The sequence below is a fragment of the Corapipo altera genome, unplaced genomic scaffold, assembly GCF_003945725.1.
Source record: "Corapipo altera isolate COAL_440 unplaced genomic scaffold, ASM394572v1 50, whole genome shotgun sequence".
Taxonomy (NCBI): domain Eukaryota; kingdom Metazoa; phylum Chordata; class Aves; order Passeriformes; family Pipridae; genus Corapipo; species Corapipo altera.
In genome coordinates this window covers 6,462,426-6,477,798 of record NW_020884889.1, presented here as the reverse complement: position 1 = coordinate 6,477,798, position 15,373 = coordinate 6,462,426, and the positions used below count along the sequence as shown (strand labels likewise).

General features: G+C 49.0%; 1 protein-coding gene across 4 annotated transcripts in view; it reads left to right on the top strand.

The window, feature by feature from the left end:
* NTRK3 (neurotrophic receptor tyrosine kinase 3) overlaps positions 1–15,373 on the top strand; it is a 208,243-nt gene that overhangs the window by 18,951 nt on the left and 173,919 nt on the right. For all 4 annotated transcript variants that reach the window (XM_027644458.1, XM_027644460.1, XM_027644459.1 and 1 more), the window contains one exon: positions 14,621–14,695. In XM_027644458.1, coding sequence (XP_027500259.1) covers positions 14,621–14,695 — 75 coding nt within the window. The remainder of the gene's footprint in view (positions 1–14,620; positions 14,696–15,373) is intronic.

Sequence of the window (15,373 nt, the reverse complement as noted above, 5' to 3'; positions counted from 1 at the left end):
CTTGGCTGCTCCCCTGGCTTGAGCTTGGGTTTGCTATCCCTGGACCAAGTGGGGCTAACTCAGGTCTCTCTGTTGCTTTTGTAGAGTCCCTCTGCTTTGCAGACAGCTTTGCATGTAACTCCTTTCAATAACATCTCAAAACTGTGGAGCAAAATGTTTTGGGCTGGTACAATGAGATTTCTGCCAGCAGGGAGCAAGAGAGACTGTGTTCCATGGGCATGGGACAGAATAGTGGAGGTGGGAGGCATTTCGGCTGCTACTTCATGCTTTATGCCTTGAACTTATTAAATTTGGACGAGAAAGAACAGTTGTCGGAGTGCAGGCTTCTATTATTTGCAGCATCTCTGGATGGCTTGGTAACAGCTCAAGCCCATCCTTCTCTCTTGAGTGCATCCTTTTGGGAAAGTGTTTGGGATCTTGGCAAGATGCTCTCAAAGTAGATGTGTGGATGTGCACCTTGCAGTCTGAATGATGCACATTCTTATTTAGCCCTTTGAATAGGATCATGCACTTGTAAGGATTGTCAGGGACCAGCAATGCTCTGTGCTGTGCTCAGTTCACCAGTAATGTGTCAGCCCAATGGATGTGCCATTGTTCCTCATGGTGCTGTGCTGGTGCTGCCTGTGTGCTTCTCCCACTGCAGGCAGGACTGGGAGCAGAGGGTGGGATGTGCTGTGCGACAGCCCGAGAGGCTTTGTGTAGGGTTGGTGGGGGAGGATGGTAAAGCTAGGTGAGATCTGCATGGTGGCACCAGCTTTGAGTGTAGGAAAATCCTCATTTCAGGAAACAAATGCTTGGGAAAATATCTGTAGCCTGCTCATTGCCAAGCATGTAGCGATGCTGTGAAAAGAGTTTCACCTGTAGTGGTCCACAGTGACTGCTGATGAGGGTCTTGTGATGTGACTGTCCACCACACAGCTTGGAAACTCATTGCTGTAGCACCAGATTGCATCAGGGTTGAACTGCTATTTTTGATCTCCAGTTGGGAATGGCTGGGGACAGCCCTGGTAGTGCTTGCATGTCATGAGCTGCAACTGGTGACAAGATGACAGATGCCAGTGGGTGCAATACAGCTACTCAGCATGGCCAGAGGCAGGAGGTGTCCACACTGTTGGCAGGGGCATCACATCCTCCCTGTCTCCCAGCTGGGTGAGGTGATGGAGGTGCAGGTCCCTAGCGCTCACCCTAAATCCAGGGTTGATAGCAGCTGCAGCACATCTGCCAGCAGCACCTCCCTGTACACTGAGTGCTGCTGGCCTGCTGTCCACTCCCACACAGAAGATGCATTTCCCACTCAGCTGGTCTCCAGTGCCTGGGGACCTTGCTCCAAGCTCTAATGGGAAAGGATAATCCATCGTCTGCAAAGACCCTGCCAGTGTTTTCAGCAAGCAATTGGCTTGCAGTGTAAAATCTGAATGTTCTGCAGCCACAGCTCTCAGCTGGGAGGGGGTGACTCAGGGGCTGAAGTGGGTCCATTGGAGCACATAGCAATTGCACAACATGCTACTCTCTCTGCCACATGGGAAAGATTCCTGCTCTGCTGTCCAGCCCTCTTCACAGCACTTGATGGTTACTGTTCACACCCTGCTTGCTTATTAGCTTCATGTCAGAGCTGGGAGTGCAAAGCAGGCAGCAGAAACCTCCCTGGAGAGGTGCATCAAGCCTGTGGCTGGGCCAGTGACAAAACTCAGCTCTGCTTCTGGTACCCTTGTCTGTGGCCACCTCCTGCTCGAGGTGAGAGTGTTGCTGGGGCAAATTGCAGCTTTTTGTTGTTTATAACCCTCTCATCCCTTAGTCAGTGTTAGAATGTCTCAATTATTATTTTTACCTGTTTATCCCTGGGTGAATTGCAGGTCCCTGTCCTTGAGTCCCAGATGGGTCTCACTCATCCATCAGTGCCAAGCGCTGCTTTAAGCTCAGTGTATTCCCTTGCAACTTGGGGTAATCTCCATTGCTGCCAGTTTCTAGGCACTGGTGTCAACTGGGATCCACAGGGAGTTTTGGCTGGTGCTGCTACGCTCCACCCATACTGATGAGACTATTTCCATGGCAACTACAGGATTTTTTTCAAAGGGAAGATTGGGGAAAGATGTGAAAAGCCGAAAACAATCCAGCTGAAAACCATCACAGGCAGAAGTTGGTCAGTGTGGGGAAACTTTGGGTGATCATATATTGCCTCTCACCCAGAAGTTCCCTGGCTTGGTGTATTTGTGTAGGACTTGTGACCAGGCAGCCCTGATACTCTTGCTACCTAAAATCTGGAAATGGGAACTGGTGCTTACATTGTACTGCTTGGGGGAACAGGGATGCCCTTGTGGGACAGCTGTGCCAGGGATTTGGGGCTGGAGAAGGGGCAGGAGCATGCAGGGCTGGCTGCATGGAAATGGCATGTGCTCTTGGTGGAGCCATGGAGGACACTGCAGCTGCTGATGCAGAGACTCATTTCCCAAACTGGTGGCATGGCTGTGCTTGTTGTCAGCGAGATGATTTCAGTGGTGCTGGGGCCTGTGTCAGCTCAGGTGGGAGTCAGGGATGTCTTACATCTGTCCCTGATTTCCTACAGGGCCCAGAGCCCTGGGGAGGGAGCTGCAACTTCTGGCCTTGGAGCATTCCAGTACTGGTTTGGCTCTGGAGTCTGCCCTCCCCTCTGTCCTCGTCCTACTGCCTCTGCTCTGCCTTCTGCCCTTGCTAAGAGACAGCAAAACATCTGATGATCTGGGGGCAGAAAACTTTGGTAGTCTGGTGATGGGCACAAGCCTGGCATGGTAACACTGTGTGTCCTGTCCCAGAGGCTGAATCCAAGCCTTGGTATTGCAGTAAGAGGGATCAGAGAGTGTCTTGACCTAGTGCTGCTGGAGATATCTGTGGTTTGGTGGTGGCTTGTGTTTGGGGCTTTGGTCACGTCTTTGGCTGCCTGGCAAGCTTGAGGGTGTCTGAGGGACTGGTGGGCATCCCACAGGCTTGGTGCAAGGCTGGTGCAGGGAGGCTGAGTGAGGTCAGAGTGGGTCATGTTGGTGGCACCGTGTCCCAGCCCTCCTGCTGCTCAGGAGGAGAAAGCACGAAGTCAGCTCTTCATCCTGTTGCGATATCCACAGCAGGAGGAGGAGAGCCTGGTGTGGGAGGGCTGTCCCCCGCCAGCTGCTGTCCCCGGTAAGCCCCAACCTGGCACAGGGTGTGGGTTCTTGGGCCCCAGCTGCTGCAGGCTGTGACTGAGCCAGCCTCCTCTCTGGAGGGCTTCCTGTGGCTGGGGGCAGACAATGTCCGTATTCTTTGTGCAGAATGTGCTTTCCTTCACTGATAACCCTCTGGGTTGATGTAGTTTGCTCTGCGGTTGGGCTTGTGCTGGGACCCTCCTTGCTCTCCAGGAACAGACACAAAGTTTGAGTGATTCCCCCCCCCCCCCCCCCCCCCCCAAAAATAAAATACAACATCATCTCCCTGGATAATTCTTCCGATGATCTGCTTTTTGGCTTTGAAATTTCTCTGTGGTCCTAAACATCAGCAAAAAAACATGTGTCCAGTTAAATACACCTTAAGAGGACCAGGACGTGCCAGGAGGTGCATCCTGACTTCCTTGTTACCTGCCTCTCCTCAGTTACTACTGAGCAGGAATTCTGGATTCCTCCTGTGAGATTTTATACCTGTCAGTTTAATGCCAGCCTCCTGGGAATCCTTCAGCAATAGGAGGCTCATTTTCAGAAGCACCAAACTATCAGGCTCATCGTGTTTATGCTCGTGTCTCATATGAGGGGATGTGGCCTTGGGCTATGGAGAGGGGCACGTGGGGCTGCCACAACCTGTCTGGGACTGGATGTCACTGCATCCCACCACTGTGGCATTAAACTTCTGTGTAAACCTCCAAGCCCCAGTGATGAACAAAACCTTCAAATGGTACAAAGAGACCCTGCTAGTGCAGGGTGGGGGTATCAGTGTCGGGTTAATGTTTGCCAAGTGTTGTCCAAGCTGCAGTAATTCACATTGTGTCCTCCTGCCTTGCTCCTGGTGTAAAATGAATTTTATTTGATTAACAGCCAGCAGCATGCTTGGATAGTGTGAGCTCAAGGGTTTCACCCCACCTTTAGCCCTGGTAAAGGAGGTACCTATGGGGATTGAAGGGCTGGGTCTTGGTCAGAGGGCTGGTTTTGCTGTGCTGGGAAGCCCTGGCTGTGCATCGAGGTGCTGGGCAAGCAAAGGCTTCTCTGTAATTCAGTTATGCCTTTATCCAGAGGAATGGCAGATCGAGCCATGAGACAAGCTAGATACGGCCCCAGGATTTGTTGTTTGTGTAGCTGGATCAGCTCAAACACAACAGCCTGGTTAGCAGTGTCTCTAGCTGTCAGAGTCTTCTAAAACATTTTTCTAAGGTGCTTTTTTTCACATTTATATGAACAAAGTAGAGCACTGGGAGAGGAGCTTTTAAAGTGTCTGGTGCCTCCTTGCTCTCCTTTCTTCCCCCCTCCCGCCTCCTCCTGCCTGTGTCATGTTTATGGGCGTGCTGGTTAGCTTTTCCTTTTCAGAGCCAGCTGACTTCCCACAAAATACCTGTTATCCCAGGAAGCCTGGAGCTCTGAGTCACCATGTCTTAATGAGTACATCCCCCTGTTCCTGAGTGATGCTTCTGTTTATTAGCCTCTTCAATAAAAGCCAAATCAGTGTGTGTGCCCCTTGTAGGAAAAGCTTGGCAGAGGGAAGGGAGTAGGTTGTTTTCATGGCTTTTCCTGGGGAAAAGGGGGTCTGAGTCCTTTTCCTTGGTAATAGAGGAGCCCCTCCATTGCTACTGAGGAGGGTGGGCAGAGTTGGCTGTGATTTAATTAAGGTGCAGATACAAGCCAAGGGCGGGTCATGGCAAGGAAACTCTCTGGAGAACTTACCTGGCCCTTTGGCTTTATGGGGAGCAGCTGGAAGTTGATCAGGCAGATCTGCCACGCTGTGGAGGTAATGGGGACCCTGGCAAGTGTCCTTGCAGGTCGGAGCTGTTCTGCCCGTGGCTGCCCTGAGCACAGCAGCTTGGAGCCTGGCCTGTGGCCAGCCCAGCTGGGCATTGCTGCCTGCTTGTTCAAGCTTCATTACATCCCAGGAGCCAAAATGCTAGAGGATCAAAGTTCAGGCTCCTTGGGAGGCATTTGGGAGGAAAAAAAAAAAAGCTTCGTGGGAGCAGGATCCAAGTCCAAGAAAGATGTTCTCTCCCCTCCCCTTTTTTGGGCAGTGGCTTTCCTTGTGTTCAGGGTGTGTGGGAAAGCTGGAAATGGGATGAGCCACACTATGGGGGTGGTGGTGGAGCTGCGGGGGAGTGGAGGAGGTTAAAGTAAGATGGGGAACTGTGGCAGGGCACTGGATTTGGCTGCTTGATTGCCAGAACTGTGCAGAAGCTGAGGGACCTTTGGCACCCATGGTTTGCAGCTCCAACCTCTAGTTTCCATGCTGCTTCCAGGACCCAGGCATGGGAGCAGTGGAAAGGATCTGCCCAAAAATGTGCAGCTACATTGAAACAGGATTTGAGATGAAACTGATGTGGATGTAAAAAAGTTCCTGAATTGAGACTACCATGGTGGCTGTGGTTTTGGGAAGTTTGCTTGTGGGTTTTTGTGGGTGGGTGGCAGCAGGTCTGGATTAAGGACCGCAGCCCCTTCCCATCATGGCACTTGTGCAGCCCCATCCCTGGCTCTTGTCTCTGCTCTTGCTGGACTTCTGTTCCTGCCTCCTCATTCCCAGTGCCGTATATCACAGTAACAGCCAGTTCGTGGGAGATTTTATTTTCTCCTTTTCCTCCTCCATCCATTTTCCTGTCTTCGAGCACAGCTTGAAGTGCAGCATGTGCATGTGGCTGGCAGGGCTCCCTTTTGGGTCCTAGCTGAGCTAATATGGTCTATCAGAATATCGTCTTGACCATCTCCAAGACCCTGGGCCTTTTTGTGGGGGCTCCTTTCTGCCACGTGCTCTTTGGCACCACTCTGTACCATGAGCTGTTCCTGCCAAGCTGAACTCTAGTGATCCCACACCTTTAGTACATCTCCTTGCCTTGCCAATGTGTGTAGGCACTGTGCTCTCCAGGAGAGAAACACAGCTGCCTTTGGAGCAGAGCTTGGCAGCTTTGTCTGCCTGTATTAATATATATGTATTTATATAGTTTAGTTTCTGAAAAGCCCCAGACCTGTTTTGAGATGGGAATTGAGGGAATCTGACTTCCAGTCTGAAGTTGCAGGGAGGGTTTAATAAGGCAGAATACGATTACTGAAGCCGATTTTGACCAGGGTACTGCTTCCTCTATAAAATGCCGTTTGATCTTTAAAGACCACAAAATGCTGCGCACTGCTGGCTCTCACGGCATATGAAATCCTATGGATAAAGCACCCTTTCCTTCAGCATGGCAGGTGTTTGGAGAGCTGCCTAAAAATGGGAGCTCTTTTGCTTTATTTGGGGGCGGGAGACCAAAGGGTGCTACCTCACCCTGAGGTTTGTGTGGTGTAAACTCCCAGGGGAATGTTTTTTTTTTCCTGCATTTGGATTATCCTTTCATCCTAGCCGGCTGCATGGCTAGTTTGGAGGTGTTTTTTTGTGATTAGACATGCACAGGTTGATGTTAGCAGTCCTGAGCCAGGAGTCTGCTCCACGTAGCCTGGATTCATGTCTAATGGTGGGAGGAACCTGACTGGGCACAGAGGACTGGCTTTGTAGGCTCTCCTCTCAGTGAGTAATGAAAGAAATGCCCTTCAGGCAAATATCATTATTTTTGAGTCTGCCACCCAGAGGAAAAGGGGAGTGAACTTTGCCTCATGCTGCAGGTGGAGAATGAACTCTCACTTTGACTGATGCTTTACCCCAAAGTGATTGTATTGTTGTATTTATGTCCATGTATGCAGGACTTGACTGCCCATCCCATCTGTTTTCTCACTTTGGGTGAGGTTTGGGATTGTACAGGGGTCGAATAGAGACATACAGTAAATAAGGAGTTAGGGAGAGAGCCTGCGGTAGCTGGGAAGTGCCAGGGTTGTGGGCAGGGAGCTTGGGCTGAACCAGGAATCCAGCCTGTATGCAGAGAGATTCAGGGGCATTGTCCTCCCAACCCTGTTCCCTGAAATGTTGCAGCCCTTGGGAGTTTCCTCCTGAAGCTTTTGCACTGTTGCTTGGCTCTGATAAATGAGGTTTCTTCAGCAATGGAATGATTTTGGACAACTCAGTTCTTGATTGGGACCCCAGGGCTACTTCCTCCCAGCACTATCTGAGTAATAGTGGTGGAATATTAAGGCAGGTATTGGTTGTGGTGGCAGCTGCACCCACGGCACTTCTTCAACCCTGCCATCCCACTTCCACCTATTTCTTCCTTTCTGAAATTGTGTGACTGGGCATAACTCCCTACACTGAAAAACTTTGGATGTAGTGTGCAATAACAAGAACGTACTGCCTCCTGTGTTCTGCAGCAATCTGTCCACGCTGGGTCCAGGCAGCCTGCTGTCCTCTAGTAATACTGACATATTGTCCCTGCGAGGGATGCTCTCTGCTCCCTAAGTCACCTTCCAGAGCTGGTGGGGGATGCAGAGGCTTGAGGAGATTGTAGAAGGAAAGCTGGGGAGTGCACAAGCACGGGACACAGCACACCCTGTGCCTGAGAGGATCTTCTGCGCCTGGGGACAAAAGCAAAGGATGAGGTCCTGGTCACATTGGTGCTGCTGTTTTTTAAAAGCAGGTATTTTCATCCAGCTCCTGTATGTCCTTATGGGTCCCAGGCAGGATGGCTTAAGTGCAGCACCTGGAAAAAAACTCTAATGTGTTCAGCTGAGCTTAAAGCTGTTTCTCAGGGCATCTTCCACAGCTGGGTGTCTCTATATGACAATCTTGTTAGATAGTGCAGCTGTAGCAGCTCTTCTGCACCTGGTGGTTGCTCCTGGCCAGCCTGGGGCCAGGCAGGTGCTGTTGGGGTGAGCATGGAGATCATCTGGACTCATCCAAAAGGTGTTCCGTGGGGGAGTCCTCTCTTCTGAATGCCTGGTATCCTGTGAGTTGCTCGTGTGTACCGGTAGCGTTTTTCCAGGAACACTACTGAGACACCACTGTGCAGTGGCTTGTGTGTAACTGTATCAGTCCCACATCTTCCCCAGATGGGAATTGGGAACTTTTTCCTTTGCTCACCCGTTCTGGAAGGGTCTGGTTTGGATTGCTGGGTTGGATGTGTCTGGGCCCGTGGGATGGGGACTGAGTGCATCCTCTGCAGCACCCAAGTACCCCTACATGACCTTGGCAGGAGGAGCAGATCTGCCAGCTCAGAGGGAGCTGTGTCGCAGTTGTGTGTTTTGTGATTTTTACCTTGACGAATCACAATTACACTGTGGGGTTATGCTCATAATTGTTTCTACAAAGCTGGATTTGCTTTCTCTACCCCTCCTTTTCCCACTGACCTCAAATTATCCTTAATGATGTAAAGTTATCCACTGCTGGGTGACCTTTCAATGCTTTTTGGGAAGGGGAAGACCATGCTTTAGATGAGGAAAATATTGTCCTTGTAAGTCTTTTTTTCAGCTGCACTTGACTTTAGGGTTCTGTTACCAATTCACTTTTATAACTTCCACATTGAGGGAATCAAGTCTATTGTGCATTTGCTTATTAAATGTATGTGATAAGTGCTTTATAATACTCTGAAAGGTGCGTGATTCCTTTATGGCTTCCTCATCTCTGTTTGGGATGTGAGGGATGGATAAAAGGAGCTAGAAATTCCCATCATACCTGTGCTTTTCCCTGGGATGTGGGGCCTTCACCAGTGCCATAGATTTTCCAGCCTTCAGTACTTCCCATTAACATCTGCAGCACCTCTGCTTGGATGAGGCAGGTCTTACTGGTCAAGGGTTTAGAGATGTCTTCTCTCTATTCCCAGTGCAATCAAATTCACATTTGCATGGTCTGGAGCTGTTGTGCCAAGAGGTTTGTTTATAATGCTAAACATATCAGGTAATTGAAAGCTAATGCTTGTGTCTGGATTGCGAGGTTTAATATGCCTGGGTGACAAATCAATTTTCCTGTTGCCCTACAGGAGAGAGAAGGCAAATGCTCTGCTTGCCTTCCCTATATATATGTGTGTGTGTATATATATATATGTGTATATATATATATATAAATATATATAATTGTGTGTGTGTTGAGGTGCTGCCTGCTTGCTGGCATGGAATGTATTTACTGCCCAGCATCTAAACATGAGTGGCACTTGCAAAGCATGGCTCTAGCAGGGATGTGTCATCTGCTCAGGCACTGATTAGAGCTGATGGCATCCTCATGAAAAGTTTTTCCTCTCCAGTCTGGGATAGATACAGATTTGGGTACCACATGTGTACACATGGTATGTAATACTTGGTGCTTATCAGGTGCCTTTTTCAACTGTTGACCACAGTACTCGAAAAGCTGAGAGATTAGATAAATATTATCCTTGTTGTATGAGGAGGGTGAAGGAAGGCCAGACACATTAAGTAGCCTCAAGCTAATCGCTTGGTAAATTGTCATGAGGCTGTTTGTTCACCTCTGCCTCATGCAAGTGGGATGAAATGAGCCTGACTGTGTTTAAATCCCAGTCTCCCTTGCTGCATTGGCCCTGGGCTGGAAGGGGGGTATGTGGACCTGTGCAGGCTTGATGTGTGGTCACAAGAAGGTGACACTAGCCTGTGTTGTCAGACACCACCTTGCATGGTATCCTTCTGGGAATGAAAGGAATTGCTGTTCCCATAGGTTTGGTGGTTACCAGTCCCCTTGCAGCAAGTGGGGCAAGGTCCTGGTGCATCTGGAGACCAGCTGAAACCTAAACCCTGTGACCTGGTGATCTTATGGTCAGCAAGAATACTGATTTTTCTGTCTGTGTGATGCAGGGGCAAAGACACCTGCTGCCTTGCTGGTTTCACATGGTGCCCTGGGATCTGTGTGAGACATGGAGCTTGCAAGCTGCTGAGCTGGCAAACGGGGCTTCGCACTTCACAGGTTTGCTGTTAGCTGGGACACAGCATGCAAGCCCAGGTTTGACCATTGGTCTGACTGCAGTGGTCTACAAGGCTTTCAACAAGTTGTAAAGGCAAGGCCGTTGGTACATGGAGGCTGAGATGTGATGCAGGGTTGGCCTCCTAAGGTTAACTTCTGTCAGGCTAAGCCCATGCCTTCCTTTGGAAAGGTAGCTGATTTCCTCAGCAAAGAGAGGGCTCTGTGATGAGAGGTTAATTTGATGCTGCATTACCTCAGAAGTGGGTTGTTTCTCTGGAGAAGACACAGTATAGCCCAGGTGTTGCAGGTGAACTGGGGCAGTGGTGGTGGGAGGTGTTGAAAGATGAGTTAAATACCGAGGTTCCTTGGAGGTGATGCTGGCTCATGGTTTTGTTGAGGACACTGGTACAAAAGGCAGCAGCATGTTCATGGGCTTTGCTGCTGGAGCTGCGGGAACACGAGTTGGGTTGAGGACAGCCAATGGGAAGGGCTACAGTAACAAAACCAAGGGACAGTCTGTGATGCCAGGTGGGGTGAAGGTAAATGTGGGTGTAATGGGGTTTTGCTGCCAGCTAGGAAATCATGTCCATTGGAAATGACCTGGTGGATAGAAATGCTTGATGCAATGCTTAATAAAGGAGTAAAAACAAACCTCCAGGCTGATGGGGCTGTGATAAAGGCCAGTGTGATCTCAGGCTGCAAGTCACGGTGTTTCCAGTGTAACCGGGGAGCTGCTCGTGCTGTTATACAAGTGAGACCTCCTGGAGACTGCTGTGTTTTTGGTCACCCTTACTCAAGAAAAAGGGACTTAAATAGGCTGATGAAGAAAATAGAGAGCCATTTTCTATGTGTCTGTCACAATAGTCCTTCTTACATAGATCACCAAGCGTGAGTGTCTGGGTCTGAAAGCAGAAACAAAATAACCTCACTGCCAGGACTCTGCCTGAGCAATATATCTGCATCACTTCTGGGGCTTGAGTTAGTATCACTTCAGGGCACTTGAGACAATTTGCCTTGCACTTCACTGGTACAGATGCGCTGCCTTAGAAGAGTTGGCATCGTGTAGCTTATAAATGATAGTTGGGTGGGACTGATTCCTGCTTGCAAAGGAGGGAGGAAGACGTGCCGGGAGAGAAAAAGAGCTGCTTAAGCAAAACCAGTTTTGACATAAGAGAAAATGGATGTAAAATGCTAGTGAGTACATTTGGGTAAGAAATGTAAGTGGAGCGTTTCAGTCTGAGTTGGGAGAGCAAAGCCCTACCTACTCCCAAGGTGGAATTTGATTGTCCGCAGAAGGCATGGTATAATTCAGCTCTGCAGCGCAAGCAAGGAGACCTGGACTGGCAGGACCCTCCAAACATACAAGAATTATGAGAAGGAAGAGAGTATTTAAACAAACATGCCCTACTCTCCATCCTCCACCCGAAAAATAAGTGAGCTACCCCATCTGTGCTAGCAATGTGTCTCATATGGTCTCGATTAGAAGTTGGATATGAGTCTAGGTGGATACGCATGTGGTGAGCTCTTCAGGATTTGTGAAGTATGGTATTGCTCTTGGAGCTATTGGGTCTTGCAGAAGAACAGTTTGCCTTAGTAATAACTGAGGAATGCTACAGGAATATGTACTAAGAGATGTTTGCAGGGAGGAATAAACTGTAGTCCACTGACTGTAATTCATACCTCAATATTTGATTGAGGAGACCAGGGCAGGGCTGGGAGCTATCACAGCTCTATTTGGTGTGAACCCAGCACCCACGTTCCTGCTGGGTTAATGAACCGAGGCAGAGGAGGAGGGAAGGTCTCAGTCAGCGGCAGCAAGTGGGAGGATATAAGATCTCTAGGGCAAGCAAAACCCTGGAAGGAAAAGAGAGGGAGCTAGTTGAGATACTGAAGGACATGAGAGGGACTTAAGTTTCAGGGGTGGAGTTTCTCTGCTTGGTTGGTTTGCTTTCCTGTGCAACCACTGCCAATTTTGCAATCACAGCTTGACTCCTTGAGCTTTCAGAATAAGATACATTTCTGTTTTGTTTTTTTTTAAGTGGGTTCAGGTGAACCCAGCCAGTGCAAAATTACACTATTCTTTCCAAAGCAATAGGGAACCCAAGAAAATGGTTTTCCCGGTGTGTCTTTGAGGTGCCTGTAAACCAAGACCGATTTGTCACTTCTAGGAGCAAGGGTGCAGCTCCTGCTAAGTTGAAAAAATCAGAGAAAAATGGGGAAAAGCCATTTCTGGAAATCCCTGAGAAAGGAAGGGTTTGTGTAGCTTAAAGGACTCAAAGTCCTTGCTGACCTGTGCACCTTCTTGAAGATGTTATTTCCCTGCATTGCACTCTATGTAAAGCAGCTGCTGGCCTGGGGGATTATCCTATATGTAAATGTGTGCATGTATTTCCACTGCTGCTTCTCATCTCTCGCTTTATGGATATTGTATTTTATGTCTGTGTTAAATGTACCAAAGCGTATCTGGCTCAGGAAGCTCATGGACTTTGTTTGGGAGGCTGGAATACAGGTTGTGGAGTTATGTTTACAATCCAGTGTAATGTTACTTCTAGGGGGGCTTGGCCATGGGGAGGCCCCCAAGATCCTCATACCCCAGAGCTGAGTCATCAGAAATTCATGCCTAAGCATGTTGCTGGGAACAAGCTTGGATCTTTTTCTGTCTCTTCTAGAATGCTGCCCACATGGCTTTGAGTGTCAAGTCAAAAATAACCTTGACTTTTTATAGCAAACACAATCAATAAAACAAGAGCCAATCTGGCCGCCGCCTCCTTCCCAGCTGTGGTTGCTCCATCGCTCCTGGCTTGGGACTGCTCCATCCCTCCCTGAAGGTCATTGCTTGGATGCTGTGTAGCTTCAGTATGCCCTGGTGGTAAACCCACATAATCCCATTCCTCCTTTTTCCCTTGTCCTTTCTTTCTCTTGGAGGACCTTCACTTTGCTATGTAGGAGTTGCAGATGAGAAATATTTTCATCATGTGTTTGTAGCCTTGCTCAGTTCTGCAGTCTTGTACCCCAGGACCTGAACTGGCAGTCCTGCCCTGACTCAAAAAGGTTTCACTGAGCTGTTGGAACTCCTGACTGACTCCTCCCAGTCTGTGTTTTGTTCTGCAAATGTTCACAGGGGCCTTAGATGTTGGCAGGGAATATGAAATGGCTGTAATAGTGTCCTGTTTCTCATTCTGTCTGGGACACAGGCGATCCAAGCCGATGAGCAGGTCATTGAGGATGAACCGTGACTTACACTGTCGTGCAGCAGTGGTTGGGAGCTCATGCTGTGTCCTTGCACTAACCCCTCTAGGCATGCAGGCAATTATAGAACATGTGGAAAGCAGAGGTGACTCTTGTGAGTCTCTGCTTTTCTTGGATCTGTATCGCGAGAGCAGAGAAATACACTGAGATTTAGTCCAGGCTTTGTATTCTTCTTTTTTGAGCTGGATGTTATTTGGGATGTGGCTCAAGGAAGTCCATGTACTTCTGTCACGTGAATTCATCTGCTCTTGTGCAAGCACAAGGTGTAGAAAGTGCTGGAGGAGGAATGTGTTGCCCTTGCAACTGCTCTAGAAGTGGTCTAAGATCCCTCTTCTGCTTATTCACCCTCTAGACCACCATGTGGGGTCCTGCAACCTTCTTGCCTAGAATCATAGAATCACAGAATAGTTCTCAGTGTTTTCTCATCCCTCCAACCCTACATCACTTGGAGATGTTTCCCCTCCCCAGGGTCAAGTCCAAAGCCAACTATTGCATCAAGGCAGATGTGAGCTCGGGTGTCCATGTTCAGAGACTTCGAAGTTGGGCTTCTTTCACATATTGTCCAAGAGGAACCTGCCAGATACTTTTCCCCTTTTCAGCTGACTTGTAAAGAAGACCACCTCCACCTGCTTTTCAGTGAAAACCTTCTTGAAAATGTTTGTGCTTTCTGGTGGAAGGGTACCTGAGTTTAATCTGAAGGAAGCCAGAACTGCCCAAGGACTGCCTGGAAGATGATGACTGAACTCCTTTTACACCACCCAGCACTGCAGCCTGTTAGCAGAGGCCTATGGCAGCAGCCACACTGCCGCCAGCATCACTCCTGTGCTGCCGACAACAGGGGATCCTGTTCTCTGGGACTGCTGATCTGCCACCTTCCCCTGGCTCTAATATTTACTGAAAATGATCCTGTGGTGACAGATCTATTTCTGTTTTTGTTCTCTATAACATACCTGACAGACTGCCCCAGGCAACTGAGGAATTTGTAATAAAGGCAATGTTTCCAAACTGAGCTTGGTGCTCTCCTGCCAGCAGCACTTCTAGCCGGCAAAGACTAGGGCCCTGTTTATCCACCCCAGTTAGACTGGATAAATATATGACTTTTTAAATTTAGGCCCTAAGTTTTCGTTGAAAGGTTTTGTTTGCTTTCACTATTTTGTGTAATCCGTTTCAATCGTGTCTTTGTTCAATGATGTGTGCAGTGAGGGGCAATGACTTGGGCAAGGATGTTCAATGGATCGGTTGCACATTCTGTGCTTGAAACTGTGAATAAACCCACATTATTTGACTTTTCCAAAATGCTGGGAAAACAGAATGGGGCTGGGTGGCAGGGCATGATATCCTCCCTCTGTGTGCCATCCCCTGCCTGAGTAGAGCAACTATCTGGTTGTGCCACAGCTGAGCCTTTCCTTCTTCTCCACAGACACATAGAAAACTGGAAGAACTTGCAGACACTGAACGCCGTTGACATGGAGCTGTACACAGGACTCCAGAGGCTGTGAGTATGTCCTGTGCCTCGGGGAGGGGAATGGACCTGGGCAGCCCCTTCCTTCCAGCAGAGCTGTGGCTTCCCTCCATCTGCAGTCTCCATGCTGTCAGTTTAAGCTGCTGGATCTACTGTGTTTTGCTATGAGACTCCACAAAATGGAGATGAAGTGCTTTTTGGTCTTTGCTGGGTCTGTGAGAAGGAAGATTGCTTGCTCCTGACAGCTCTGTCAACACACATCAGCCCTGACCTCTCCCCTCCCCTGCTGTTTTGGTTTTGGGCTTATGTGTTGTTCTGACTCATTTCAGCCCCACAATGTGAAATTCCAACTGTCTCCACCAATCCTTCATTGCTGGGCTGTTGGTCCTCATTTAGAACAGTTACCATCACGGTGGTGCTGCACAATAAGGGAATTGCATCTCCCTGCACAGCTCTCTGAGCACAGGGAGAGGCCAACTGTGTGCGTCATGGAGGGGAAATTGAGGTCCATGAGATTGAAGAGACTTGCCAGATGCTTGGGAAGCCTGGCCAAGCAAGGATACCACCCAATCTCTTTATTCCCCCTCCTACATACTCCTGGATCTGGGAGTGCCCTGGGTGCTGCTTGTGTGAGATGCAGAGTGTTGCTTGGGGATAATCAGGGACTCTAATAATGTGTTTCGCTGGGAGCTTTACATTAAGTACAGCTCC